The 24,658-nt window shown below is 48.0% G+C and overlaps 2 protein-coding genes across 2 annotated transcripts; one reads left to right on the top strand and one right to left on the bottom strand.

The window, feature by feature from the left end:
- The first annotated feature begins 2,230 nt into the window (after positions 1–2,230).
- Positions 2,231–4,210, top strand: POP5 (POP5 homolog, ribonuclease P/MRP subunit). Its single transcript, XM_032198771.1, has 5 exons — positions 2,231–2,268; positions 2,340–2,482; positions 3,101–3,250; positions 3,662–3,745; positions 3,924–4,210. Exons 1-5 carry the CDS (start codon positions 2,249–2,251, stop codon positions 4,037–4,039), a joined length of 513 nt encoding a protein of 170 aa, XP_032054662.1. The 5' UTR covers positions 2,231–2,248; the 3' UTR covers positions 4,040–4,210.
- RNF10 (ring finger protein 10) lies at positions 4,197–24,287 on the bottom strand. The gene is made up of 17 exons (XM_032198770.1): positions 23,915–24,287; positions 18,297–18,499; positions 17,073–17,272; positions 15,934–16,024; positions 14,744–14,928; positions 14,520–14,656; positions 12,801–12,961; positions 12,126–12,254; positions 11,710–11,968; positions 11,357–11,490; positions 10,202–10,319; positions 9,768–9,869; positions 9,130–9,261; positions 8,308–8,405; positions 8,009–8,069; positions 7,706–7,864; positions 4,197–6,854 (listed from the first exon to the last, which is right to left on the bottom strand). Exons 1-17 carry the CDS (start codon positions 24,075–24,077, stop codon positions 6,778–6,780), a joined length of 2,409 nt encoding a protein of 802 aa, XP_032054661.1. The 5' UTR covers positions 24,078–24,287; the 3' UTR covers positions 4,197–6,777.
- Positions 24,288–24,658: the final 371 nt, after the last annotated feature.

The raw sequence follows: 24,658 nt of genomic DNA, 5'->3' as shown, positions 1-24,658 counted from the left end.
GAATCTTTGAGGCCTCTGAAGTAGCTGAGCAGTGACAGCAATGCAGCACCACACAGCTCCAAAACACACTTTGTCCTGCTCATCACAACACATCAATACCAGCCATTTACAGCATTTACTCTATTATTCTTGAAATAAAATCAATATGCAGACCAAGGCCAGAGAAATTCAGCCTGGGAGTTTATCAAATTCCCCACGTTGTTGGACAATCATTGATGAAACGATTATTCTTTATGCACTGATGAAGAATCTTCCATACAAAGCTCTCAAATTGCTTTACAAATTGTCTCTAATGCATACAGGGAGTGCAACGTTATTTCCCCCTGTCCTGGTATGCTCTGTCCTTCACAGTTCCTATTTCACAAGCTGTTCCAAGGCCACATTGCCTCTCCAGGTCTGCAGGAGAGACATCCATCCTCTCCCTTGGCAGGTGTCTTGACCCACTCTTCAATTCAAATTGCATTTTCTGCATTTTTCTCTGTCAGATCTTTTCTTAGGAGACAGTTCTTTTCCACCTTGACTGTACAACTCCCCATCACTTGTGACAGTCTCTTGAATCACTGACACGAATCAATACAGCGAATCTTGCAGAGGATGGGGCGAGGAGGTAAGAAAACAAATGCGAAGGTGTTGCAACCTTTTAAGTCCTGTGCTGTCAGCTCAGCACACCACGAGGCCTGACCGGAGTCATACAGCCTGTGCTAACACGAGCGCTCTACAGGGAGCTGCAGAGGCTCAGGGCTGCTCTGTGCATCTTCCAAACCAACAACAGGGAACTAAAGGCAACGTGCTACATGAAACGAGGCAGGGCAGGGCTCTCTCACAACACTGCTCTCTATTTGTGCTGTGTCTCTCCTAATCAGCTTTCTGGACCGAAAACTGAGGCTTTCGCTGTCCGTAGCGCCGAGCAGGAGCACACAGAGTGCACATGTCCTATTGGATCACAGGGCAGAGTGCACTCACGTGGGCTGCCTGTCAGGGACCCAGCTGCGCCTCTGCAAAAGGAGGGGAATGAGGGAGGGCACGAACAAAGCCTGTCAGAGGGCAGGGAGGGGAACGCCACCAGACACTGAGGTAGCAGCCGCGCTGGGAGGCTCACCCAGGGCCTCGCTCCTCGTTCACAAACTCATGGTTTTGGTATCACTCAGAAGTGTGGGAATAGCTTATCACCAAGGAGCTCGCTGCACTGATGAGTGGAACTGATGGTTCGATCCAGTCATGGGTATTAAAGCACAAAGCAACACAGCAAAAATCCATCCTGTGGGGTCTCTCCTCAAGGAAATGCTTCTACCCACATCAGCACCAGAAGCTGACAGATTTCCAAGTCACTTTCTTCACGGTCCCACTAGAAAGGTCTCTTTTTACTGGACGTGGTGCTCCTCTCTCTCAAGGCAACTCTTGTCCCGCAGCTCTCAGAAAAGCCTGGCAGGAAGGGCGAGCACAGGCGGAGACGGAGATGTGGCGCAGCGGGCATCCGTTTCAGAGGGCAGAAGTTTATCACTCGGGACAGGATTTCCACCGGCTTTATCGCCGTGCTCCTTGTCTGGAATTAAGGCCCCCAGAGGAGCTGTTTCCACTCTGAATTAGCAATGAGGCCACTCTCGCAGCCCTGTCCCGGCTCACAGTGGGTGCAGGCAGCAGACACGGGGTGCACCCCAGCCTCACGGGCCTCCACATGCGGAGCCCGAGGGGCTCAGAGCCGTGAGGCGCTCACGCTGCAGCCCAGTACATTAAAGTAAATTAAGGCCGGAGCTTGTGCTGGCGCTGGGGCCGATTCCGTGAGGCACCGAGGGGCAGGAGCCCTCCTGGGACGGCTGGGCATTAATGAGGTACAAAAGCACCAGCCCGGGGGGGCTGAAGGGACACAGCCCTGGGAGCTGAGCCTGCTTTATAAAAATTAATTAGTTAATTAATTAATTAGCCCTCAGCAGGCTGCACGGGTCTGACGGGTCTGCCCGCCCTGCGCCCCCTCACGGCCCCCTCACGGCCCCCTCAGGGCACCGCGCGCCTCGCGCGCCCCCGCGCGGGGGCTGCCGGGAAGGCGGCGGGGTCGCCCCGAAGGGGTTGGGGGGGGCGGCACACAAGGCGCATGCGCGCAGCCAGCACCTGGAGGAAAGGGCAGGGCCGCCGGGGAGGCGTCAGGACGGGAAGTCCTTCCTCTGTCCCCGCCTCCTCGCGGCGACGATTGGTTGCGGCGCGCCGAGGCGCTTCTCCCATTGGCTGGGCGCCACGTCGGTCCGGCGGCGGCATGGTTCGCTTCAAGAACAGGTGAGGCTGAGGGCGTGGGGCCGGGCTCGGGCCCGGCCGGGCCCCCCCCCGGTAACCGGCGGCCCCCTCAGGTACGTGCTGTGCCAGGTGGTGGCCGAGGAGCCGCGGGGCCGGCCCTGCATCGAGGAGCGAGCCGTGGGCAGCGCCGTCAAGGACGCCATCGCGCGGGCCTACGGGGACTACGGGCTGGCCTGCTGCTCGCTGGCCTTCACAGGTGGCGGCCGGAGGGACCCCGGGGGAGGAGAAGGGACCCCCGGGAGGGGACAGAGACCCCCGGGAAGAAAAGGGGGACTCCCTGGAGGGAGAGGGGAACCCCCCCCCCAAAAACAAGGGACGACCCCCGGGAGGGAAGGACCCCCCCCGGGAAAAAGGGACCCCCCCGGGAAGGGTCAGGGACCCTCGGGAGGGAAGGGGCTCCTTAGAGGAAAGACCCCCGGGAAAGGAAGGGAAAGGAAGGGCCCCCCGGGAGGAAAAGGGAACCCCCCCGGGAAGGGGGACCACCTAGAGGGAGGGGGACCCCCGGGGAGAAAGACCCCTGGGAAAGGCAGGGATCCCCTCAGGAAGCCCCCCGAGGGAGAAGGGGTGACCCCCGGGAGGGAGGAGCCCCCCCGGGGAGAATGGGGAGGCCCCCTGGGAATGGGGAACCCCGCTGGGAATGGCCCCCCTGGAGGGAGGGAGACCCCTGGGATGAAAGAGCCCCGGGAAAGGAAGGGACCCCTCCCCAAAGAGAAAAGGGGACCCCCAGAAAGAAAGAGCGACCCCCGGGAATGAAGGGGACCCCCCCGGAGGTGCCAGGGCTGGGTGCCGCTGCTGAGCGGTGCCGGTCCCGCAGTGAAGTACCTGAACGCCTACACGGGCACCGTGCTGCTGCGCTGCCGCAAGGACTTCTACCGCCTGCTGTGCTCGGCGCTGCCGCTCGTCAGGCAGCTGGAGAGCCGCGGGCTGCGCTGCCCCTGCTTCCTCAGCACCCTGCACGTCGGAGGTGAGCCCCGGAGGGAGCGCGGTGGGCACTGTGCTTTGTTAGAGGTGGCTTTAATTAAGGGGCAGCAGCTCCCCGTGCTCAGACCCTCAGTAACTCTGCAGGAGTCTTCATTACAACAAGCAACCAGAGCAGCAAATGCTGCATTACATTAATTTTTATAAAACATGTTTTTAAAGTATAGCATTGTCCCTGTCCTGAAAATTAACCGCTTGGGACAAGGAGGTGGTACTACTTGTTAGAAATTATTATCATCACATCACTGGGGAAGCACAGTGTGGACACGCATCTTATCCTTTGCGTTAATAAAGGTGGTACCCAGGGTATTTATTGTGTGATACAAAGGTCTTCGTGCTTTACATGATAACACTTGGTTTCAAAACTTGTTACATATCGTTCTTGTGACTCCGATAGGTACCATAAGGTCATGCCAGAAATTCCTAATCCAGTATAACAGAAGACAGCTGCTGACGTTGTTGCAGAACTGTACAAATGAGGGTGAGTTCCTCCAGCTGCTTTCCTGAAGAGCAGCCTGAATTGCTGGAGCTTTTGTAGGATGTGCAGGGCTGCTTCCAGCTCCTGCAACCGAGAAATGGGCCTCTCTTTACAAGTTGAGGACATTCAGCACGTGTTGAAGAGCTCAAGGAATGACCCTGTGTTGCCCCCTTTCTTGCAGAGGAAAGACAGCGCATCCGGCAGTCGGTGTTGAGCTGTTCCCTTACAGAAGAGCCGTCTCACAGTGGAGAGGAGGAAGAGGAAGAGGATGAGGATGACGGCACAGAGACAGACTGAATGTTACTTGTTGCTATTCACCTCTCTTCTGTACAGGTGTAATCACAATGATACCAATGATTTTCTGTTGTAAGTAAAGCAAGGGCTGGGAAAAGCACCCGTCCCTGTTTAGACTTCATTTCCCCATTCCAGGTGTTGAAAAATAAAATGTTTTGTCTTTTTTTTTTTAAATTGTGTTACACTTCAGCGGGTTACTTGTCTCTCTTGCTCCAGGAATCAAAACTACTAAAGAGCACAGAAACTCGATGTGATCTTCATGCTGAGGTAGAAGCGAGCTTTAAGCAGCTGGCACAGACAAGGAATGTAATTTTTCTCCTTCAGTACAGAGAGAGCATTAACATCTTTTAGTTTTGGACCTGATCTTCAGGCGCACCCGTTGTTCAGAAGGATATCCATTGTTTTGAGGCACAGAAGCACCAGTTGCATGTACAGCAGTAGAAACTACAGGGAATTCATGGTAGAACTTTAAGGCTCACCTCCATCCAACCCATTATAAAACTCAGGTACAAGTACTGCTTAAATATTTATTAAGGTTACACCAATCAGTTACAGGAAAGGAGCACTGCTGGTAGCATCTCTTGAATCCATAGGAAAACGAGATACAACTTGATGCTGTCCTTCGGAGACTGCCCCTGCAGAAGGGACAGTTCCTCGCCTGCATGATTTTCCCTTGTTCTAGTGCTAGCGAGAAGTGGAGGCAAGTTGTACCAGCTCCAACTACTCTCTCTTGCCACCGCAAAGAAAAGTTGACTATAAAGGTGTAGGGATAATAAACAACAGATAATGGTTAGACACTTAAGTAGTAACTCCTGCTCCATGACTTAAAAATACTGTTACAAGTAGGAAACAACAGCATTGTGAACACAGTTAACTGCATACTTGAATCTTTCTTGCTCAGTGGCTTTCTATTCCCTCACCCATCATTTTCCACTACGTGTTTGAAGCATTAACAAGCTGTGCTACCACTTCTAGGCACTTGTCTTAGTTTCTTTGCACTCTTGACAAGCTGTGCTGTCTTTCCATCAAGTGTAGTTAATTGTGACCAAGTGTGAAATTAAGCTGCTTTCAAAGAACGCTTTGCAAGCATTTCCTCTCTCCTCCTATAGTAACAGAGACATTCTTCACCTCCCATCACCCCCCTTCTTTCTAGTTTACAGCTGCATACAGTGTCTTGAAGTGTGTACTCCTTGGTACTAGCTTCCCTTGCACACACGCCTTAAGGAAGCACTTGTGTAACAGGCAGCCTACTGTTTTGAAATCAGACATCAATACATTGACAAGCTTTTTAAAATAGGGACACACCCAATGAATACACCAGCAGTGCCAGTGAGCACAGTCTGCTCCTTACTGGAAGCACATGAACAACTCAAAACCTGAGAGTGCAGGCGGGGCTGAACATAACAGAAGACACAACAACTTCCCCTGTAAATTAGGTGGTGCTTCATACCAACTCCCTGAAAGGAAATGCAGGATGCTAAGGTTTAAATGTTGCTGAAAGTGGTATTACGCTCCATGTTGATGTAAGAGTTCAAGTTACAGCTCAAGAAGTCTGCAGTATTTTAAGTGTGCGCATATGATTTATTGCAACTGTTGGCCTTGACTGGTACATTACACCTACAGTTCATTTAATTAACAAAATCCACACCACTTAACTCATTAGCTTTAAATCAAACCACAAGCAGTGCAGAATGCGACCACCCAAAAAAAGAGGGGGCAGGGGTCCAGAAGAGGCATGTTTCTAACCCGAGGTGCTTAGTGCAGATCAACTCACAGCCCAGAACCAAGCAGATACAGGCCCTTAGCCCAGTGCAAAAAACCCATCTGTGTTCCTTGCCGGGGGATAAAATATCTATGGACTCCAGCTATCAGTTGGCTTTCCACTTCAAGAGGAGCCAGTGTTGTAACATCATTTGTGTAGTTACTACCAAGAGCCCCAGGGTGGAGTGTTCATCCTAGATGATCTGGCTACAAAGGATTTGTTGGCCATGGTTGGCAAAAAAGAAAAAAAAACTAGCAGCCTCACTCACCCACGTTAAAACAGAGTTGAACAGCTGCAATAAGCCAGGAGTTCCTTCTACCACTAGTGCCAGTATGCATTTTGAAATACACAATTTCAGCAAGAGTCACTTCAAAACCAACTAGCCAAGTTCTGCTTTACGCTCACCTCAGCTTTAAGTCTTTGAAAGCCAGGAGAACAGGAGGAATTCTTGCTCTTTAGAAAAAGAACAGATAGCAGCTAACACTTTAAAGCCAGGAAGCTCTTCTGCCCATTCCCAGCTCAGAGGAAACCAGTTTCTGAAGAGAGCAGTTTAACAGCTTTACTGAAACAGTGCTGCTGTCACAATCAGATGGGCTTCTGTGCACAAATACTTCTGGGGAAGTAAAGGCTCTCTGCCCCTTCGCTTAGGCAATACTGCAGCAGTCTGGCAGTGCCACGCAGATGTAAACACTTTCATAATGCTTATTAGGCCAAAAGAATTGACATGGCACAGACTAGAAGCCTTGGCTGAATGGTGTCTGGGTTGTTTCAAAACTTTGTTTCAGTATAAACCGATTTGGTAAGTTGGAATAAAAAGATCTTACTTCAACGTAACGCTGTCATGGTTTCCTCCTGAACCCCTAGAAGCCCTGGAAACACAAGTTTAGTCTGTCCAAATTTAAATACTTAAACTATTAGCAGCAAAACAAAGCAAAAGGAAAAGAAAACCAGGAGAGGAAACTTCTCTTGAATAGCAGAATCACTTTGTGTGAACAACAGAGGTGCTGAACAGTAGCTTCTGCTTCTGTTTCTTTCTTTTCTTGCCTCCCTTTTCCTCTGTGAAGAATTAAAATGATATTGTCACTTTTCTCATGGAACAGGAACGTCATGCAGGAAACAATAAATGGTCTTCCCTTCCTAAATGACTTTATCAGTTTGTGATACTTCCTGTCAACTCACTGACCACAAGTAGCTTATAAAAAATAAATAAATACTGCAGACAAACTAGAGACTACCACAGCTACGTGCACCTAGAAACATGCCAAACTGATTCTAAGGTTGCCATTGCAACGGTGGATTCTAGGACTGCAACCATGCAGTGGTTTGCCTTTCGGATAGATATTGCTTTTATTCATGTCCAAAAAACATTACAACTGGAGCTTAAACTCACTGAAACTCCCTGCCTCTCGCCTCCAGTTCTCCACCACTCAATGCAGCCTCCAAAGAGGACCCAAAGCTGAACAGAACCAAGCATTATAAATGAGTTTTATCAGTTCTTCTCAATTGTTTCCAACTCTCTAATCTGAAATTCCAGCTAGCGGTATCTTGACATTTTGGTCAAACTTCAGTGGCAGTCCAGCTGCTCAGCAGGCTAGGCATCTCTGAAGCATATAACCTAAACTTCCTCGAGATAAAGCTTAAATAAGTTCCAACATAGATGGTAAACATGATGACCAGAAGACATCTTTGCCCTAATAGGATTCTTTGCTAGTTGGAGATCTCAGCTCCCACTAACAGAAGCCCTAATCAAGGTGCTCGGAAAACACAACCTGATACTCTTCGGACCTGTTCTGCAGCCTATTTTTGGTCCTCCAAATCCCCTCTCTCACTTCTATCAGAAGGAGAAATACTAATTTTTTTTTTCCTACTTCAGAATTTCTTCACTCTCCTCCAGCTCCCTCCCTTACCTGACAAATGCTCAGCTGCAGACGGTTTGTCCAGCTTCAGGAGGGCTGCCTCGATAGCTTGGCTGAAGGAATTCTGAAAGCTGGGCACAGGCATGCGGTCAGAGCTGTCACTTTCCCCATCACTGTCTGCTGGCACAGGAAGTGCCAGAGTGTTCTCATCTGAAAGAAAGGAAAGGAGAGGGCTTTACAAAACTTTGGCAGTGCAGATGCCTCTCCACACTCCAGATGTTTCTTGTGAAGCTGTAAGATTTCTTAAGATTTAGATGCACAGAAAGGAAGCCAACACAGCAATAGTTTTCTTACCTCTTGTCTTCGGAGCAGGTTTGGGCCACGTTTCTGGTTTTGCCTTTCCAACCCTCAACATCTATCAAAAACAATAGTTAAGATCCAATTAAAGATCCAATTAAACCCCACGCACCAGGACAATCCTGCATATCCCAGAGTGGCAAGAATATCTAGGAGCCCCTTCCAGCACTCAAACTCCATGCTGTCTCTAAGTTTCATCTCACATCATTTTTGTGAGGAAGCAGTCGTACTCTTAGACCTAACCCCAACTACAACAGCAGTAATTCCGACAAGATTTACTCTGTCACGTGGCTTACCTGGGCAAAGGATGGGAATGGAGAGTCTTCTTCTAAGCTCCCACAGAGCAACGGGCTGGCCTGGCTGGCAGCAGGTGACAGTGGAGTTGGAATAGACTCTACAGAGAAAAAAAAAGCAGTTAATTAAAGCCAACAGCATTTGGCAAAGGCATTTATTCTGCAGCTACTAGTTATGAAACAAAAATAAAAGATTTTCCTATTTTCTGTAATTAACCATATTTATCCTACCAGTTCCATCCATTAATCACACAGTGGAAACTCCTGAATTTCCTCACTATTTTTATTTAAGGAAGATTTGCATGGTGATTTTATTTTTTTTACAGTTATTATTTTTGGGTGCCTTTTGTTTGCTTGTTTTGAAAAAAGCATTAAGAATGGCTTCTACTATTTTTTTTTTTATGAACTGCAAGAAAGAACACATGGTAAAGCGTAACTGGACAACAACCTGAGTGCTTACCAGTTATGTTTTATTTTACTACAACATGAGGTGAAGATGGAGAAGGTAGGAAAAAAAAATAATGCTAATGGTGTTTTCCTGGCATGCGCACTCTTCTGCCTTTCCCCAGTCCCATCCCCTTTCCTCTCTTCTGCCTCAGCAAAGATTGAAACAGTACGGTAACTACAGTACAGATAGCATGGTCACTAAAATAAAAGCGGTAAAAAGCAGACAAACAACCAGAATCTCAACAGTCTCAGTCTTCTGTGTACGATCTTGCAGGCAATCTAGGAGGGTCGTTTTTGGTCAGTATTAAGGAAGTTTAGTCTGATGACCTGAGTAGTGGATCCCCAAAGAACAACCAAGAGGTTTTTGCAGATGCTCACCTGTCTGAAACACGGGGCTTCTGCCAAGAGGAGAAGGACAGAAGCTCTGATGATCAGTGCTGGTTTCTCCATGGCAAGATGTAAATGCAGGAAACTGCTGCAGATTCTCTAAAGCAATATGGACCTCTGGATCTAGAAAGAGGCTTTGAATTAAAGCACTACACATTGTGGGGGAAGACTGTCAATATGCAACTTGTTTCAGGATTCAGGGAGATGCCAGTGCAAAAATTTTCTTTCCATCTGCTATTTTAGAGACCAGTACAAGCGCTGCTGCTGGATGGAAGCAGCTCCCAGGCAATTTTTTTTTTTGCCTTCTTTACTTTCCACTCTATACAGTGATTACTATAAAAACAGAAATCAAGAATCCTGAGAGCTGTATATACCAAGGAAAAATAGTGTTGCCCTCGAGTGCCGTCTCTCTCCCATAATATCTGACTATGCAGGAACAGCATAACATCATTTAATGGCCTAAAACTGCTTTTTTTTTTTTTTTTTTTTTTTACTCTACAGAGATTGTCCCTAATACACTGTAATCTCACTCTAAGTACACACTACAAACTAAAGGCCTTGGAGCTCATCCTATAGCTAAAGACATCAGCTCAGCAACAGATGAGTGGGAGCCCACTAGCAAGACTTACATTTGCCCTGTTTCTTGTTTTCTTCTATCTCAATTCTGCGTTCACGTCGTCGTTCATCACGAGCTTTCTTCTGCCGTAGGCGTTTCCTCTTTTCAATGTCATCTAGGAGCAACACACAACATCGGATATAAAAGAACCTCACCAATACTTTGGCAATGTTTTACTTTGTGATCGTGTTCAGTTATAACACATTAGCAACAAGACATGCTTACAAAACAACATATGCTCTTCCAAGCATTCAGGTCTTTTTATTCTTTGAATAATTGTTGTCATTACAGCAGTGAATAGGGGTTGTTCTGACTAAACAGTCATCACACAGTTGATGAAAGAGGAGTAAAGCTGCTCCTTACGTTCCTTTTTCTGCCATTAAGGGAGAAATGCTCCCACTTCATCCCCACAGATCCACTGACAGAGGCTAGTAAAGCAGTACCAACCTGAGAACAACTCTAAAGTCTCCTTAGAGATGACAGGTGGCTTCAGAGCCAGTTCACAAATGCTGAACTCACAGGTGAGGGGCAAATGACAGAGGTAGCGATGACGCTGTCTTATATCCTGATTTAAAACAAACAAAAAAAAGAGCAGATACATCATTGCAACAAGGTCTAGAGGGTGCCATACTGATGAACAGTTGTGCAGACAACACTCACCCTTCATGACATCAAATGGAAAAAAACCCACACAGCATAGTGACACAATAATCACTTTATAAACTACTGAAGTGTGAACGATGCTTTGAGTCAGAACCAAATGCTCCAAAACCTCCACCAACTACACCATAATCATACCTGGATAAAGTTACTCCAGTTCAGTTATTGATCTTCTTGTTATTCCTCTCTTCTCACATCATTGGAATAAAATTCTACAATACCAGTCCTCTGGTGCACCTGTGCTTGCACTAGACTAAATTTGCCCCTTGCACTTGAATTCTTTTGTCTGTCAACCTCCACTTCACTTGATGGGAACAAGGTGAGTTCTGTATTTCTCCTTGCAAACTTGAAGAGACTTCTCTTCATCTCTGCATCCATTCTTACCCAAACACATGCTTTAATAAAAATTAATTAGGAATTACATGTAATTGTTACTGCATATGCCAGTTCTTACAGTAGCTTATCCGAGGCAAAGGAATTCAAGATCCATTCTCTCTTCTAGAACTTCAGTGTCTTAAGCACTTTCACTGCCTCAGAGATGCCTCTATCTCAAACACTGAAGTTACTTTCCACCCTCTTATTTTACCTAAGATCCCACCTCTATCCTTGATGCTCAGAAGCAGCTGTTTGCTGAAGACATGCTGCAGAACACTCCTTTAGGTTCAGGAAGATGTGCCTAGTTCAAAGTACTCTTAAAAACAAACCAATGTTAAGCTTACAGTTCTCTTACTCATAAAACTTCCTACCTTCTAGTAGAAGAAAGCAAGTTAGACTACAGTCTACTTACCAAAATTAACTTCAAGTATTGCACCTTACACAGATGTCCTTCACAGATAAGCACGCCTACCCATTCACAGTAATTATTTCTCATTATCAAAGAGAAACATCTCACCTGCCAGCTGCAAAGATTAAGTTACTAGAACGTGAAGATGAAATAATTACCTCTGTCATTGAGTAGCCAGCTATCTCCACTACAGCTGCAGTTATCTTCTCTGGACTCTTCTCCAAGCTGCCATATTCACGAACAAGACACCGAACGTTCACAGGGTGAAGATACATGCACTGTCCATCCTCCGCTGTAGGACAAGACATCATTAGTTGTTCTGTGTCTGTTCATTGTTAATACTCCTCTCCCCACCTCACTAGTAATGAAACTAAAACTCCTTTCTAGAAGTCTAGAAGTTGTATTTCACAGAGCGTAGCTGAATCTATTGACCTGACAAGCGTCCTCCCCAAAAAAAGATCCCAAAGGATGCACCCTTGCCCCCATGACTCCAGGATTTCATTGCACTTACCTTGATAGAAATAGTAAAAAGGAGAGTTGTTATGATGTCCACTGCTAATTGTATCTTTACATTCTTGGTAGCTTGTTTCAGCTGGATTTAATTCTTCTGTAGTTTTCACATCAGGTTCCCCTATGGTATCCACCTCAGGTACTTCCTCTTCATCCAGCACTGCCTCTTCTGATTCCACAGGAGGCAAAAAGGAACTTGCCTGATCAGAGCAAGGCTCCACAAGCTCCTCATCGAATGCAGAGAGATACTCCATGCCACACTACAACAGCGGAGGGCGTACAGTTAGTACCACAATCACCTCTTTCAAAAGATGATCATTTCTGCAGAAGTCTTTGGTACCAGTTCACCCTGCACTGCAGCGTAAAGTGACAGCACTAGGCATCAACGAGATCCACCCAAACACAACTGTTACCCACCTTTTTCTCATGGAGAACTGCAGGCTCTGTAGTCTTGGAGCTGTCTAGGACCAATTCTTCCACAGCTGCACTAATTCCAGCAATGCCACTGCTTTTATCCTTGTCAGCAGAGAGTGCTGTTTCTCGCTCCTACAGGTCATACAAAGAGAACAAGTTTTAGTCTCCTATTTTAGCCAGGAGACTATCACCATAATTATCTTTAGCCTTGCTCTATACATCAGGTTTTCATAAATCTACAATACATCTGTGACAAAGACAGACCATTGAAGGGCAGTCCTCTTCCACTGCAGGACACATAAAGGCTCCTCTTAAAAGAAATATTCTCTAAGTTTGTTTATGTTTGTTTGATAGAAGTTATCCCAGGAATTACTAGACCTGAAGGGGAAAACTATCTTCCTTTTAAATGAGAACTCCTTCACATTTCTGGGAGGAATACCATTTAATAAAATGCATTCTGTTCTGTTATCTTGAATGTCACATCAGATACCAGGAGCCCAAGGGCTACAATCTCCTCCAAGGTTCACACTGCTATTCTGGCAGTAAACATCACCATCTTGCTAGTACGTGCATCACAGAGACCAGAATAGTCACACACAACCACTTAAGCAGCAAAAGATAAATGCTCAACATACTGTTAAAAATAATGTTACTAAGAACATCCCAAGAGGTTCTCACCTTCAGTTCCTGGATAGCAGCCTCAATAAAGCATGCCTCCGGGGTGTGTTTTTCCTCCTCATACTGTTTTAGTAACGCTGCTTTCTCCTCCAGAATCACCAACTGCAGGACCTGCTCCCTGGATGCCAGAAGCAGTTTGGAATACTGGCTGTGCTGGTCATCTGAACAGAAGGAGCACCAAACCATTAATATCTTCGGGTAGAGGCACCAGTTTGAACTGGCATCAGGAACCACCATTTCTTCTGAAGTTCCATTACAGCTCAACTTTGAGTTAATCCACTATCAAGTGGACAATATTTAGAAAGAGTTTGATACAAACTCTGCATATTTATACCATTGATGACACAAGCTCGTGCCATGTACCTTCTCTGCTACACTGATCTCCCTGAAGTTGCAGTTTACCACAACTCAGCTGCTAAGCTTCAAAACTCAAGTCCAAGTTTCCCTTTTTTTTTTTTTTGGTGGAAGTATCACCCCTATGAAGCCCTGGATGGTCAAAGCTTCCTGAAAATCCAGCTTGCAGCTTCTTCTTCTTCTCTCTATACTCAAAAATACTGCAACTGGAAAGTTTTGCAGAAGTGACCTACCTTTGTTTTGTCTCAAACTAATTCATAAACCCTTATATATTCAAAAACTGTATAGAACATTATTAGTCTTTTACAGGAAGCACAGCAGAAATAGTAGATAAACTAAAGAATTCCAAGGTCCAGCAAAATGTAGTCATCTTGTTACTAGAACACTTGTCTTAACAATAAGCTTTACAGCATGTATAGAATCACATCGCACGCATATTCACTGGACCTATGGGTCCAACCTCTTTTAAGGACTGTGTCTACAGAACATCCCATTAACAGTGAGGTTTCTGGGTTTGGAATGATCTCCAATCCAGTACTGCATCGAAGGAGAGCAGGGTTTGTTGTTTTATAATAGGATTTAGAGCCCTTTATTTTAAAAGGCCGAGGGACATGTAAGCACACGCTCTGCATGCTGGATGCCCATCGTGAGTTAGCAGACGCGACTTTTTACAGAGAGCTTGCACACATACAGCTTTTTGCAAATGCGGCTGCAAAATGAAGCGAGCCAAGACAGCCCACAAAACAGCAACGCTAAGTAAAATTATTTCTTTAGTCACCAAATTTTCATGATACCAACAGATAAGATGATGCATTAGTCACAGTACTTGACTGGAGAAAACTGTAGAAGTCAGGCAACAGATGTTTGGAATAGGTTTGCAATAATTTTGACTATTTCCCCAAATCGTTCACAGATCTTAGTTGATAAGTGAAGATGATGAAAACCTTGTTGAAGAATAAATCCTTGAAATAGCTTAGACACAGTTATTTTTGTTAAGCTGTAGAATGAGGAGCCAGAAGGCAAAAGTTAAGGACACTGAAGAGCCAACAGAAGCAGCAAGAATGACACCAATGACTGTACAAGAAAAAATGCACATCAAGCTATAACAAAAATTGAGAAGGCAGGAGTCTGCAGTGCAGTAACTTGAAGGGAAACAGAACACAAGTTGAAGTCTTAGAAAAAACAAAGTATGGGTAGATTGCTTATTATTAAGATGTGGTCATTAAGGTTTTCAGCTACCCATGCTTTGTGGTCTGAACTATTTTAAGACAGCAGCATGGCACTGCCATGGGAAATCTTTAGCCAAGTCCAAGCCACAGTTAGGAAGGAGCAGGATGCCACGCACCAGTACTCAGACACACTCACCTCCAACATAAACAGGCTGCACCACATTCATCCACTGAGATTTGGGCAGTGCTATTAGAACACCTTTCTCTCTTCTCATAAGTTGCATCGTAATGACATCACCAATTGCATATTGGCGTGTTTCCATAGCAATAACGCTGCAACGTAAGGAGGAGGTTATTATTTTTACAGGGTAAAAATAGTATTTCAGTGATATATATCATTTAATAGATATCAAGCCTCACCTCTTAAGATCCTTCTTGTGAACAGAGCCGTAACAAATAGGGCACTTACTCCAGGTTTTCTCACTCAAGGAGAGATAGTGAAGGATACATGCCCAACAAAAGATATGCCCGCAGCGGGTGATCTTTGCTGCTGTAGGCGGGTACAGACAGATTGGGCAAGAGGGTACTTCATGGCTACAAATTCGCTGAAACAGCACACGAGAGGAACAGTACAAGTTATAGACTTGGAAATCATTCTGTGGCACAGAAACTAAACCTGTAAGATCTACTCTAATATATTAATCTTCCAGTTCTTCAGGTTCTGCTTATTTACCAGGAAATTAAGTACACCATGAACTAAATAACCATTTTGGTCAATATGTCGAATAGCCTTCAAAGCCAACCCATCTATTTTTACTCTAATGAGCAACTATTCTCATGTTTTCCCCTCTTGTATTTGTCATCACTTAAGAGCTAGCAACATTATCATCATCTGAATTCAGACATGAAGAAGTCAGCAAATGAACTGTCACCTCACACCAGCACATTTGCGCAGTCCTGTTTAACTGAGAGACTGAACTTACCTAATTTCATGAACATTCTAGTTTAGTCAGATGTTTTGTTAGCATCTGTATGTTGCAGAGACAAAACAGCCAACCAAGCACCTGATTTTTCAGTTCTCTCATAGGGTCAGGTAACGGTAAACGTACCTCCCCACCAGCTACACCATCCACGACGACTAGTCTTCACAGACTAAGTTTCTACTTCAGGTAACCCAAAGTTCTGGCCACAATTATCAGGAGATTTTCCACTTTGTTGCTAGGCAAGATGGGCCACTTATGCACAAGATAATTCTTCAAAATTCTACACTCTAGTCCTCTTTCATGGACTCATGCCCAAGTTTTCTGTTAATATCTCAATCACAAGGACTGAGTCTACAGAATGTCAGATACTATTTTTGATGAGCTCCCATCTGCGAAAGCAAGAAGAAGCTGCTAATTTTCCTAATAGATTTTAACACTTCTCTTTTCCTGTCATCAAAGTACTTCATAATATATTCCATGACAGATCATTCCCAGTATTGTGGGAGTGACAGAAAAGGCCTGAAGCTCAGAAACAGCTGAGTTTTACGTAACATCACAAAGAAGCAGTTAAAGACAGACTGAGTTTCTTAATAAGACAAAAAAAAAATCTAGCCCATCACAACTGACCACTTGCTCCACAAAGTCCCAGTTGACCAAGGTATCTGGATCAGCAAAGTGGACTGTGTAGTCCTGTTCTTCAGAGACAACAAACTGGCAGCTGGGGAAAGGCAAAGAGACAGATGATCCACTCAGTTGTTTCTAAAAACTCTTGGAGAACTATCCCATAGGATTCTCAGAGCTTCTTCTTTGTCCAGCAGAAAGCTACTGGACACAGTTTGAAAACTTCTACCAACAAAACCCAACAGAGTTCAGTTCACAACCAGATTCCCAGAATACAGATATGTCTAATTTCAGTTAGACACAGCATCACATACTACCTACAGAGTGAGCCGGGCAGAATGGTTTTCCAGAAAAAAAATGGAACAAACAGAGCCAGCTCCATCAGGGATCTCTTAAAAACAGAGAATCCACAAGTGGAAAGAGCATGCTTACAAGAATTAGAACTACTACAGTTCCTGTAAGCAGACTTTGCTACAATAAGTGAAAATCGTCACAAATCAATAGGGAAAAATCAGAAGCATTAACACTGAAAATAGTTTTTATTATATTTAACGTGATCAGATATGGGAAGTCCTTAACACACTTCAAATTCTAGTGAAAGTGACCATTACTACCAGTCAAAAGAAATTCAGCTGCTGGATTACCATACTGATCACTGTTTGGGTTACTATTACATACTTAGGGACCTGTGATGTGAAGCCAACCTGAAGCAGCAGTTTAAGAATTAAGAGACCCCATGAGTAATTGCTTCTGGCACTTAAATTCAGATTAGCTTTAATCCAGCAACCACTGCCCCAACCATCTCAACATGCTCATTTTTTTGGAAGAAATGTTAACTTTCCATAAGGGAACTACATAGGTCTTCCCAAACGGAGCATCATATTCCACAAGCGATGCTGGAAAAGTAAGGCAGAAGACTAACTGGCTTATGTCCAAAAGACTCAGTCAACCAGATACCTTGTTAATAGGTAAAGAAAAGAACTTCATATGTTTTTTCTCTTCCAAGTACAGTAATAAGTATTAAAAACACTAGAAATAACTTCACCCTGGAAGAGTATTCAAGATCAAACAATTCCCTGGCCGATTGTTCCTTACGGCTTACTGTCTCTGTAGAGGTCTGAGAACCCTGCTAGTCTTCCACTCACTTGGCCTGTAGGAAGAGTTCCTTGTTGAAAGGTTTATGTCCCCACTTGTTCCTTTTCCCCCAGTTGCCATGTCCATTCCCATCAAAATGGCCTGCTTGGCCACGGGGTTCAAAAGTGAAGTTCAGTAAGTGGTTCAGATTGATCTTCTTGGGACCAGAGAACTGGGCAGGGCTGAACTCTGCCCGTTGAGCCTCTGCTACCTAAGAGACAACAGCATTTATTAGAACTTGCTAGAATTTACTGCAAAAGCATCAGTACAAGTTGATACCCAGGCCCCAGCAGTGATCACGTGCAGAATACGCAGCACCCTCCGACTCACCTTCTCCTACTCCCATTCCGCAAATCAAGCACTGCAGCCAAAGTGCATGAGAACCTGGAAGTTAGAACTGAGTGGTCTTACCCCACACGGATGAAATGGAGGAGAGCAGAAAAACAACCCAAATAACGACAAGTAAAAGCCAACAATACCTAGTAGTCGAGGTTAATAACAGAAGAAAGCTGTTGAGATCCTGGCAGTATTCTTTTATATGGCCAGTAACACACATTTGGCTACTATTGCACAAATAATACTTGTTTGTAGTTAGTTTCCATATAACAAAGCAGAGAATGAGGACTGAACAGAGACAGCAAGTGAGTTTTGACAGAGTTAGCATTTTAGGCAGGCAGCTTTGCTCATCCACTAAAACTGAAAAAAATCAATGACTTCTGTATCAATGCAAACCCACCAGTGATCTACAGTATTCATACCCACAGCAGCATAAGCAGCCCCAGTCTGGTTTTACTCCATCTTGATGTCACCAAGGCTAATTAGATTACTTTCCCAATGCCACTACCACGTGCAAATTTGTACACTCAAGTGCTTAGACACAATCATCCCGGACTTTTAAAAGCTAGGAAGTGTATCACTATGGATTTACATGAAGGACCTTTGTTTCCCGAGATATGCACGTGGCCTGCCTAGGTACCCATTCCTCAGGTGGCATTTCCACTAGTTTTACTGTTCCTTTTTATGGCAAGTCTCTCAGAGCAGAGAGCACTCCTCTTCTGTTGTTGCAAAGTTGTTCTGCTCACACTCAATGTGGCATCTCAACGATGTTAGCACCTCTTATCGCTCCTTCCCTTCCCAGCCCAGGAGCTGAATACAGAAGACCTATCTAGGCAGGTCAGAGCGATCCTCTCGTCCCAAGAAAGAAGGCCTTGGAGACACGGCATTACAATTCTCACCTCATCTCGTCTTCCACCATTACAAGAGCTAAAAAGTTTGCCACTTCCGCCGCTACCTCCCCTCTGAGGGGGCATCTTGTTAAAAGCTTTGCTTTTCTGTGAATTGGAGCGACGGGACTGACTGGAAAAGTTCTCATTTTTGGAATATGCAGTTTCTCTTTTACGGTTATAACGCTGCTTGGATCCATTCGCATTCTTTCCATCTGAAAGAGAAAACAAGCATCAGACGGGCAGCCCCCAGCTCGCCGCACGCGCAGCGCCCCGCAGGCAGCGCGGCCTGTCGGCCCAGCACCTGGTGCCAGCGCTGCTCAAAGGGCTCGCGGCTATGCCAAGGTCTCCTGCAGCCCACAAACCCTTCCACTCCTATTACTGTCCAAAGAGCTGGTCAAAGAGCACGGAAGGATTTATTTGCTGTGCTCTGTATTTCTTAGAGCACCTCAGTCTGCTTCATCCAGGTCTGGAGTCGCCATCATTAGACAGCGGCCTGAGGTGTCACCTGTGTGACAAGTGACAAACCCCAGCGCTACATCCTCACACCCAGCTGTTGTCAAGTTCTGGAACGGGGCCATTTGTCATTCCATTTCTGAATATCCTACATAAATATGCTGGATGTCCTTATATAAACACTGCGGCCTGCGTTTGTCTGGAAGCCTCCCACTTGGCAGGACCCCGCTGCCTGTTTTCACTCAGTCCCGCCCCTACCTTTAGAAGTCCCCAACAGATCCAATTCCCTTCTAAAAACCCCCTCTTGCTTGCGTAAAATCAACAAACGCCAATCGATCCTGAGGGACGAGCCCAACGCTTTGGCCTCGCGGGGCACAAACCCAGTTCCCAAGCACCAAGCCCACCCACCCAGGCAGCGAGGAGCTGCACACAGCCATGGCCATGGCAGGGGAACAGAGGGGAAAGCACACAGCAAAACACCACAGGATTGAGGCTCACGAGAGCAGGAAAGTCCATCAGGATCTTGAGAGGGGTTTCCTGCATGGGAACAGCTGCCTGGTTAGGCTGCTAGAACAGTACATGAGAGCTACATGTATGAAGACACTTCTCACAGCCTCAACCCAACATCAGAGGGGTCTTGGTTACACAGGCTGCTCACCCACCCGCTGACCTCGTGCTCCCACCAGCTGCTGTTTCAGCTCTAACAGGAGTCAGGCTGAGAAACCAGGCAGGTGAACGCCCCAGGCCCAGCCAGAGCTCTGTGCACCCCGGCCGTCCCCAGATACCCAGCGTTATGCACACCAACGCCTCGCGCTGGTTACAACATCCTGATCCTGTCCCTAAAGGCCTGCTAGTTTCTCCCTTCCCGTGTCATAGTCCTCCCCACCCCTTAAAGCAAGTCCTGTGTGGCAACAGGCACGTCCCGTAACTCCTGGCCGCGTTACTCACAGGCAGTTTTCATCACCAGTGCCTCCAGCTCGGCCCTTCCCCTGCACCGCCTCCTGAGCGGTCACAGCAGCTGGAATGGGACCCCTCACAGCCTCCCTTTTTCTGGTTACTTTTAGTTTTCTGTCCCACCAACACCCCCAAGACAATGAGCGGAAGGTCTGTGCGGTACTGAACATCACCGAGGATCCAACCACGTAGTAAGTCGCTCCATCAGGGCGCCGTGGCTGGGCTCAGAGGGGGCCTGCTGCTTCCTGCTCATGGCAGATTCCCATCTTTGCCTGCAACTGGAGCTACAAAAGTCAAAGGAGCCTCCTGCTGCTTTTGCGTGATGCGACAGTCATTTTGCAAGCAGATTTTGTCACCAGAGCCGACCACTTACTCTGCTTTCCAAAGGCTGAGCCCATAATTCAGAACTAAACCAATCCCCAAGAACCACAGCCGTGCTGAGCCCCACAGCCTGCAGGGCTGCAGCACTTGGGCTTGGTGTTATCAGGAAAAAAACACACCACAAGCTGCCAAGCGCTCAGGGTGTAACCCGGTCTGGCTCGGTGATTATTCAGATAGACCTTTTTTTGAGAGTGTTTGTGGGAAAGAGGCTACAACACTCCCCCTGAGGCTCTGGTCACAAATTCAGGCATTTAGGAGGGGGTTGGAGCACTGCTGCTGCTCACAGTGAGCAGAGCCTGGCACTCCAGGGCTCAGCCACCCTCTGATCCCCGCAGTCAGTGCACACCCTAGAGAGGCACAAGCCCGCTGTGCCCACAGCGACTTGGCAGCTCCTCTGCAACCACGAACTGGGGGGAGGAAACAACTCCAGAGGACACAAAGTGGGTTTGGATGATCCTTCACGAGGTCCAAGGGCAGCTTGTACCTGCAGCTAACAGGAGAATTTCCTAACCCTTGTTGTTTTCATCAAGTTAAGCACCATCAAAGGCACCAACTTGTCACCAGCTGGTTTACACACATTCCTGGCATGCTGCACCACTTCAGACAGGCTCCGAGAGCCTCTGCGAGCCCCTGTGAGGGCTCTTAATTTCACAAGAAAGTCCTCTCCACCTGTGCCCTCCTTAGGAAGGGCCTCACATGACAGTCTGAAAACACAAACCTGATTTTACTGATTGCAGTTTCCCCTCCCAGAGTAATTATTTAGGATTGCTTTAGAGGATTCTGGGCCATCAGCGTAGCAATGGAGTCGACAGACGACCAGAAGTTTGAAATAAGCGTTTGTAAGCTGGACCACCTCTTTTCTTCCCCCCCATTTGGGTTTGGGGGGTTCTTTTCTCACTTCTTGGCAAATTAGAAAAGAGCAGCACTGCTGAGGTACTCACTCTTGACTCAGGTCCTCAATTAGCCCCTCTGCACTTCACGAAGCTGAACCTATCACATTTTTACCCGTTCACACTCCAAGAGAAAACTTATGAAGTAGTGTCCATGTGATTTTATAACACCAGCAACAACGCTGTTCTTGCCTTTCGGAGCCAACCCCACAACCTGGGGGTTCTCCTGATGGACACCACCTTCTGGTAGAGGACCTTCACCTCCAGGGGAGTTCAAGTTCCCGGGCCTAAAGGCAGCAGCCACAGGCACCCAGTTTGGTCCTGGAGCTGCAGCACTGGTTGCTGCACTTCCCTTCCATCTTTGTGTCTTCAGCTGAGCAGCATTTGAGCAAATCGTCCTGCACAAGGGGAGCTGGGTGAGGGATCGTGCTGAGCCCCCAAGGCATTTGCATGAAAGCACATCGAAGAGATTTGTGCTGCTAAGGAAAATATCCCGGTGAGCAAGGGGTGAATAAGCAGCCATGCGCCCCGGCAAAGCTTGTTTGCGCTGTAATAAGAAGGCCCAGGAATGTCTACAAGAATTCCTCTGTCCGTCAGGTCCCAAGGACTGCGCAGAACCCCAGCAAGGCAATTCTCCTTTTGCTACTTGATTTCATCCCCATGGGATGGGACTCCTAGTGGCTCACTATCAGAACTAAAAAAAATAATACTTTTTCTGTTGGAAAGTTCTGAGTTCAATTTAGTTTCTAAGACCAAGCCCAACAGGTAGCTGGAACACAATTTCCCCAGGACAGAGAGCCTACAAGGCAGCAGGAGAGGCCACTTCTTCAATTCCTCAGCTGGACTCGGCGCAGCAGGTAGCTCTAAAAAGCACATAAAGGACCAAAGCTTGATGGGATTTAACAGTGACCACTGGTGCGAACGTGAAACAACAGGTCAGCCTGTTGGGGATGGGCTGCAGTCCCCCACAAACACTTTCCATTTCAAAGGAGACCCAAAGTTCTCAGAGCACCTCCTGTACAGTTCCTGAAACAGGGGAGAAACCGGGCGGGCCACACCAGCTGCAGGCAGCCACGCCATTTCCAGGTGGATAAGGAACAGGAGACAGAAATCCTGCGCGGTGACATGCCAGCGCCCTGAGCCCAACAGCCACCAAAACACACCCACCCGCTGGCACCGCCGCAGCCGGGATGCTCAGCCCATGGTTGTTGGCCCTCACCTGCCCGAGTGCCCCTTCTCGTTTTAGTTTTCAGCACCCTGCAGTGAAGAGGCTCCCAAACACACAGCTACGAGAACAGGTCCTGTTTTTAAAAGGACTCTTTGATGCACCGTAAGGGTAGCAACTCATCCCAGATCACTTCTCCCTCCGCTTTAGTTAAGAAACAAACATCTCAGAGGCAGAACTGTGCCATGCCAAATCATTCTGCTGTATTTAAAAATAAGTCTTCAAAATAACTTTTTTTTTTTTTAATCAAAAGTTAGCCTATTGTATTGGAGTAGAACAGCAACAAGCACCATGATTTATACCCTCACTGCTCCTCCTCAACTTGTGACCTTGCTTCAAGCCTGTGAAATGTGGCAACCCACAGGAATCCTTTAATAACCTCCCATTTGGGGCTGGAATGTCAGAGCCTGTATTTCCTTCCTCACTCCAGGTATTGTTTCTCCTGCACGCAGGCCCCCCAGCACAGCACAGGCCCCTTACCTCCCCTGCTGAACAGTGCTCCCGTCCTGTGAGCTGCCCTCCCTCCTCACACCTCTAAGGCAGCGCCGTCCTTCCGAGGTGCCCCGTGGTAAGGCAGGGTCAGAAACCAGCCCGCTGCAAGGGGAAAGCCTCGGGCCTGCCAGGCTTTCACACCGCCTGCCATAACGTAAACAGAGCTGATAGGCTTTGTTATCCCAGCTGAAGCCTGGTTCTAAGGACTCCCACTGCATGCCTAGCACCCGGCATCCCCTGCTTCCAGTGGCCTGGCCATGGAAAATGGAAATAAGAGACTGAAAAACATCAACAGTGGCTACCAGTAATAAAAGCCCTGCATGAAATCCTGCTGCCGATGCCAAAAAATTTCTAATCCATTCCAGATTGCAACACCTCCCAGATACCAACACTGTTAACCCTCTGTGAACACCCTAAGTGTTACAGAAACAAAGCACTGAGGAAGGAATCACTACGGCAATGGTGCTGTAGCAACCTGTAGGCAGTCTCCTCATGCTTCTGGGACTAAGCCTGCTCCTTTCAAGCACTACTGCCCCATTTTTAGGTTTTGAAAAGAATGCAGGGGTGCCAGGAACTTTCTGCTCCCGATCAGCCTTAGGGAACTGGAGGGGGTTTAGGTCTTACCTTGAAAAAATTCATGACAGGGCCCACAATGGCTCATCACGACCCGCGCTGTCAGCAAAACTGGCTGTTTGCACTGACAGCTGCAACACTTTGATTAAAGTACCAGATAAGCAAGTAACGTGCACTCTGAACCCTTCCAAAATAAGTTACCAAAATACAGCCTGCAATGGGAATGCTGGGTGTGCTGCGGGACCTCCTCAAGCAAGGACAGAGCACTGCACTCAGCTAGAGACCAAGATAAAGTTAAGGCTCCTCTTAACAGGGAGAGGCAAATACGTTCCAAATCAGAGCTTTGGCTCTCAAACTGATTACTCCAACGCAATCAAACATGCCCCTTTAGAAAGAAGAGGAACCGCAGCTCACTGAACAGGAAACAGGGCTGGAAGAGGAAGGAAGAGGAAAGCAAACCCCAGCGGTGACCCGAAGGGAAACCTACCAAGGGCCGGCTGAGAAACAAACACCGCAGCAGGAGGGAGGCAGCTGAGCTCCGCCACCCGACAGAGGCACCGGGGTGCCCGGAGCCTGGTGCTGCTCCCTTCCCGTGGCTGCCCCGGGCCCCTTCCCTCCCCCTCCATGCCCCTTCCCCCCTTTCCCCCCCCGGCGCTCACCGCCTTTGGGCTTAGACTCCCCGGCGGCGGGCCCCGCCGATGCGGAGCGCGGCTGCTGCCCTTTGCCGCCGGCCGAGGAGCCGGGCGCACCGGAGCCGCAGGGGCTGCTCTTGTCCATGGCGGGGGCGGAGGCGGGGGAGGCGCCGGGCGGGCTCTGCAGCATCAACGGGCGCCCCGGCGGGCGAGGGGCGGCCCTGGGCGGGTGGGGGGGGGCTCGGCGGGCGCTGGCGGAGCCGGCGGGGGCCCAGGCTCATGGCCCGCGGCGGGGAGCGGCGGGGGCGGCGCAGCGCGGCCTCGGCCTCCTTCATGGCGACATCTTCTCGGCGCTCCGCTCGAACCGGGGGAAGGCCGCGGGAGGCCGGGCCGGGTCGGAGGGGCTCCGGGCGAGCCGCGCGGGGGGGAAAAAGCCACGGAGGGAGCCCCGCGGGGCCCGGCGCCGCCTGGCCCTGCCCTGCCCTGCCGCCCGGCGCCGCCCGCAGCCCCGCTGCTCCGCGCCGCCCCGGCCTCGGCCCCGGCTCGGCCGCCGCCGCTGCCCCGTAATGGCGACCAGGCGCCCGCAGCTCCGCCCGCACCCGGATGGAGCCGGGCCCCGCGGGGCGCGCCGGGACTTGGGGGGCCGCGAGGGGTGCCGGGACATGGAGGCGCCGGGCTGCCGCGCGGAGCGTGCTGGGAGATGTAGGCGCGGGGCCGTGGGGGGAAACGGGGAAAAAAAGGGGATAAAAGGGAAAAACGGGGGGAAAAGGG

The sequence above is a fragment of the Aythya fuligula genome, chromosome 17 (assembly GCF_009819795.1).
Source record: "Aythya fuligula isolate bAytFul2 chromosome 17, bAytFul2.pri, whole genome shotgun sequence".
NCBI lineage: Eukaryota > Metazoa > Chordata > Aves > Anseriformes > Anatidae > Aythya > Aythya fuligula.
Note: the sequence above shows the minus strand (reverse complement) of the source record. Positions and strands in the feature narration are given on the sequence as shown.

Bases quoted from the DNA above. Each gene is read 5' to 3' on its own strand.
- POP5 (XM_032198771.1), top strand. From the start codon at position 2,249: ATGGTTCGCTTCAAGAACAG. The intron at 2,483-3,100 runs GTGGCGGCCGGA...CCGGTCCCGCAG, and splicing joins CTGCTCGCTGGCCTTCACAG to TGAAGTACCTGAACGCCTAC. The intron at 3,251-3,661 runs GTGAGCCCCGGA...TGACTCCGATAG, and splicing joins CAGCACCCTGCACGTCGGAG to GTACCATAAGGTCATGCCAG.
- RNF10 (XM_032198770.1), bottom strand. From the start codon at position 24,077: ATGCTGCAGAGCCCGCCCGGCGCCTCCCCCGCCTCCGCCCCCGCCATG. The intron at 14,929-15,933 runs GTCAGTTGTGAT...GTGCTGTTTCAG, and splicing joins GGGACTTTGTGGAGCAAGTG to CGAATTTGTAGCCATGAAGT. The intron at 8,406-9,129 runs GTGAGCATCTGC...TTTTCTCTGTAG, and splicing joins AAGCCCCGTGTTTCAGACAG to AGTCTATTCCAACTCCACTG.